At 32.2% G+C, this 4,884-nt stretch overlaps 1 protein-coding gene across 1 annotated transcript; it reads left to right on the plus strand.

Annotated features, from left to right (window-relative positions):
- Window positions 1-230: 230 nt before the first annotated feature.
- LOC136983502 (retinol dehydrogenase 12-like) lies at window positions 231-3,978 on the plus strand. Its single transcript, XM_067280259.1, has 4 exons — window positions 231-608; window positions 682-924; window positions 2,428-2,751; window positions 2,829-3,978. Exons 1-4 carry the CDS (start codon window positions 401-403, stop codon window positions 3,122-3,124), a joined length of 1,071 nt encoding a protein of 356 aa, XP_067136360.1. The 5' UTR covers window positions 231-400; the 3' UTR covers window positions 3,125-3,978.
- Window positions 3,979-4,884: the final 906 nt, after the last annotated feature.

The raw sequence follows: 4,884 nt of genomic DNA on the forward strand, positions 1-4,884 counted from the left end.
TTCATATACGTACTTCACGTTTTATTACTGACTTGTGCTTCAATTATCTTTAACAATTATTGGATAATCTCCAAATTAAGTTCATAACGGGCAAAATTCCAGGAATGAAAAATAATTTCACGCACTAAAATCTTTGGATTAACAAGTTTTGTCCCACGAATGTTTTCGATATTCTTCACTCGAAATACGTTCGTACCCGAGACGCACGTAATTCTTCTATAGGAAAACCTGTTACACTTAAATGAATCTAAGATTTCAAACGTCTCCGATGCCTAAATTACAGTTAGGAAAACATTATGCAAATGATGAAAGCGCGAATGGCAGAATCATTTACGGATATGGAATTGCAAAATATGTCTCCGATAGCTGTTTTAGCGCATGCCCAGATATACTTAAATAAATGGACCGAAAGGTGTGGGTGGACGAATCTAGAGTGGGTGACTCTCGAGTCAAGATGTTAGAAGGAACACTTTCGGTTTACGCATTCATTATTATATTTCCAATAGCCGTTTTAGCCGGTTTGCTGTTTCTAATCAGGAGTTCCAACAAAGCTACGGAATGGTACGAAGGAGACGAACGTTTGGATGGAAAAACCGTGTTAATAACGGGTAAAATTTTATTTTTAAAAACAATTTCTAAAGAAATAGCCATAAATATTTAAATTTCTTTGTTGTTTTGAAGGTGGAAGCTCCGGTTTAGGTCGAGCTCTTTCTGTGGAACTAGCGAAGAGAGGAGCTAGAGTTATTGTGGCATGTAGAACTAAAGCGCGTAAAGATTCCACAGCTTTCTTTCTAAGAAGCAGAACAGGAAGTTTTAACGTTCGAGTTATGTACTTAGACATGTCAAGTTTAGATTCCGTCTGGGAATTTGCTAAAGAACTATCTGACACCGAAGAGAGATTAGATCTGATTGTCAATAACGCTGGTAAGTAGCTTCGTAAATAGAGCGCATTAAGCTCTTAACACCAAGATTTTCTTGGAATTTTCACTTCTAAAACACCTCTCGGGTATTTTAAATGTGTAAAAACAAATTTTTCTTATTAATTTTAGTTATTTTTGTGAAGTACCTATTTTAGATCTTCCTTAAATAAGGATGGCAATCATAAAAATGAGATTCAAACGGTCAAATTTAAAAAAAAAAAATCAAAATTTGGGTACGCCGATATGAATATTGTACGATATTTTTGTTGCATATTTTCTTCCCAACTCGACTAAAATTAGCTACTTTAGCTTCTTGACCAAAAATAGAGTTCGTTACACGATTCAGTCAGAAACATTTTATCATTGGATGATACTTTTCACTGTTATATGAAATTCGTTTAGAGAATTTTTTAGATAAATTTCAGGTTTTTGTTTTAGATAAGCGTACACTTTATTGTTAATTGGGATGGAATGAGAGTCTGGTATAAAGCTCTATTCATTTCTATATTTAGCAATTACATAAGCCATTGAAAGTACGTTGAATGGCATCTCTATCGGTTTATAAAAATAAAATGGCATGGAGTTTTCTTTTATTTATGGCTCTATTAAAATATTTTGCGGTTGAGACTTTTAAAATGGGCGGGCTCTTATCAAGTGTCTCGAGACATTACAATATATATTTTTTTTTAATTATAAAGCATAAATCAGTTCGACCGTTGCTCTCTTGGGTGAATTCCATCATTTTCAAAGTTATGATGGTCGTCTGTTTGTATAGTGATGAACCACAACTAGAATTTTAAGCACTTTTTTATGTATTGTGGAATGTGATATGCTTAAAAAAAGTATTTAGTGTATCGTAATCTTACAAATAATTATTGTAAGCATACATTATAACAACGCTAAATGTAGACATACACATTAGTTATTCCAACTGTATACTAACAAAGCACGCTGCTATTATTACAGTGATATAGTTAATAATTTACTTGAAGTTAATAATCTATTAAAGGTACCCGTCTCTCACCACCCGGTCGCCCCATCGTGGGCCTGGCCGAACCCATAATGGGCTCGCTATAAAAGGCCCTCTTAGTGTCCACAGGGCGGATAGAGTTTAAAGCAAAAAAATCTATTAATGATAAAAGCATTAATTACATTATTATTAGTAATAGCGTGCAAAATAGTTAGCAATGCTATAAGCACTACTAATAATTGTATTATTAATCGTACTAACTTGTAAGTTAATGATAATGATCGATAATGGTGAACTATTATCAGCTAATAGTTTAATACGTTATTAAATTTGTTAAAAAGTAAAAATGCGGCAAGAATACGTTAATTACTATTAGAACACAACTGCAATATTATTCATTAGAATAGTTACAAATTACTTTGCAATACTAATCGACATTACTCTTACAATTACTCAAGGTTATTTAATAGAAAGACCCTGATTTACTTAAACTTCAATCTATCAAAATAGATTTAATGGAAATTCGTTACATTGCAGGTCGTTTATGTCCTAGAGGATGGACCGCCGACGGTTACGACTTGATGATGGGAGTCAATTACTTGAGTCACTTCTACTTGTTCAACTTACTACTAGAAAAATTGAGGGAGACCGCGCTCGATAGTCCAGTTCGTATAATTAATATACTCTGCGGAAGCTTCCGTTCTGGTAAAATTGCAAATATCGACGATATGGAATGTAAAAGTGGTCCTTATGACATGAGACAGATCTATAAGAACAGCAAACTCGCATTGCATCTCTTCAACAAAGAGATATCTCAAAGATATCGTAATCAAAATATCGTATCTTTCGGAGTCGATCCTGGTAACTGCTTTTTACCACACGCTGCTGACCATCGTTGCCGAAATTTACGTTTATACTAATGATAAAACTCTTTCTAGGTCCGGTTGCTAGTGGTTTACACAAGAATATACCAGGTGTCATTGGTAAATTGTGGAGAGGAGCGGCTCAGGTGCTCTTCCGCACCACCGAAGAGGGCATCCAAACGATGTTGTATACTATTTTAGCAAAGGATATCGAATGTTTCACGGGGAAAATATTCCGTGATTGTCGTTTCCAAGATGTTCGAAACTCTGACTGGACTGATAAAGTCATAGCTTCTCTGTGGGATAAATCGGTGGAGGCCATCGAAAGCAAAGGATTGAGCTTCAGTTTGAAAGACGAAGATGAAGAATAATTCTACAATTTTTTTTTTAATTGTTTTCTATCGATGCCAGTTTTTAACTCAATCGGCTTCTTAGAATTGCGTCGGAAGAGTAATTTTTGTGGCCGTTTATGTGACTGTCCTTGGTTAACATTAACAAAACAGAAGTTAAATGGACGCGAAACTGTTAATCTATTTTAAAATATATAGTTATGCTAGTTTCTTTTTTATGGACATTTATATATAATTAAATTACATCTCATACAGATATATAGAGAAGTAATATGGTAGTACCATCTTGTACAGTACACGTGGTAGTACCATCGCTTGTATTTATGGTAATACCATCATTAAAATAATTATCTATCTATATTTATTAATGTACTATACTATAATTATTTTTCTATAGCAATTAATGTAGTAAGAGTTTGAAAAATGCATTTTCACATATAAAATAACCTCAAAATGACTTATATGAAATTTTCATGCAATTTCATTCACTTCCATTCAATGTTAAATTATGAAAAACCATATTTAAATGTTTTATTATTTATTTATTTTTTACATCAATGTTTCAATAAGTGATTAGAGTTTTTAAAAAAAACAGTAAAATTTAGTTAATTTATTTAAAATTTAAACAAGAAGCTCTGTTCTGAAGTTATAGACTTATAATTGGTAGTACTTAAAACTCCTGTTGCTAGCTTTAACTCTTGATTTTTTTTTTAAGTTTTTAAATAGTTTCTTTATAATAAAAATATACAAATTAATCAGAAATGTGTGATATTTCATTTTTCTACTTTAATCTGAAGTTCTTACGCAAGAAAGAAATTCCTTGCGTAACATTCTTATGTATATTTATCCAGTCATAAAAGTAATTTTCCATTCAATTTATCACTCACTTTCAGTCTATATACTAATTTTAGCGCTACCTCCGTCATATTTCTATATATAGTTGTTGGAATGTTACCAAAAAGTAAGCAGTGGTAAGTACTGTACTGTACAGTACCTTCCAATGGATAAATGTCAGCCCGTTTCATTAGTTTACCTTCTAATGTGCCATTGATGTTACTAAATTATCCATTGACTTGATTGTAAAATGAAAATTTAATTTATTTTCTTTAAGTTTTACATAATTCCATTGCTCGAGATGTCCGTCAGAACACTTAAAAAGTCTATTGCGAGAGTTTCGACACGAACTATCTGTTACATCAGACATTTCGTAGAACACCCATGTTCTATTCAGCATTTATTCTAAGATTAGTTGTAACCTTATTCAAACGTCTAAACACAATCTGTAGCAAGATAAGCCGTGTTGTAATTGAAAATAATGTATACAACTTCCGTTTCTATTCTATTTTTGTCGTACTGAATAGATATTCAATATCTGAAATCTCCTTTGCATTTATAATTACTGCCGTTACTTAATTTCATTGATTACGCATTTATTTTTAAAATATAGAGCATAAAATTTATTATAATTTATACGTGTATTAATTTTTACGTAATGCAATCGATTATTATTTTTATTTTTGTCAATAAAAGATGATAGAATTTTTTAGACTTCACATGTAAATGTTCACGTTCAATAAAGACGGGTCATCATCATTTGTCTATTTTGGGTCTTGTAAGCCCGTTTCGTCTTATTCTAATCCTCGACTGCGTTTTTTGATCCTTAAATCAACATCTCACTGCATTCTTCGTCTCTTCCGGGTTTTGATTTGTGTATTTGTAGGACAAAATGCTTTCGTCGTAAATTTAAGCGCTACGAATTGACATATACTCGAAGAGATTTC

This window comes from Centruroides vittatus, unplaced genomic scaffold (genome assembly GCF_030686945.1).
Source record: "Centruroides vittatus isolate TY-2023 unplaced genomic scaffold, ASM3068694v2 contig_882, whole genome shotgun sequence".
In the NCBI taxonomy this organism is placed as follows: Eukaryota; Metazoa; Arthropoda; class Arachnida; order Scorpiones; family Buthidae; genus Centruroides; species Centruroides vittatus.

Coding starts and splice junctions, on each gene's coding strand:
- LOC136983502 (XM_067280259.1), top strand. CDS start 401: ATGGACCGAAAGGTGTGGGTGGACGAATCTAGAGTGGGTGACTCTCGA. Junction 609..681: donor AAAAACCGTGTTAATAACGG/GTAAAATTTTAT, acceptor GTTGTTTTGAAG/GTGGAAGCTCCGGTTTAGGT. Junction 2,752..2,828: donor ATCTTTCGGAGTCGATCCTG/GTAACTGCTTTT, acceptor AACTCTTTCTAG/GTCCGGTTGCTAGTGGTTTA.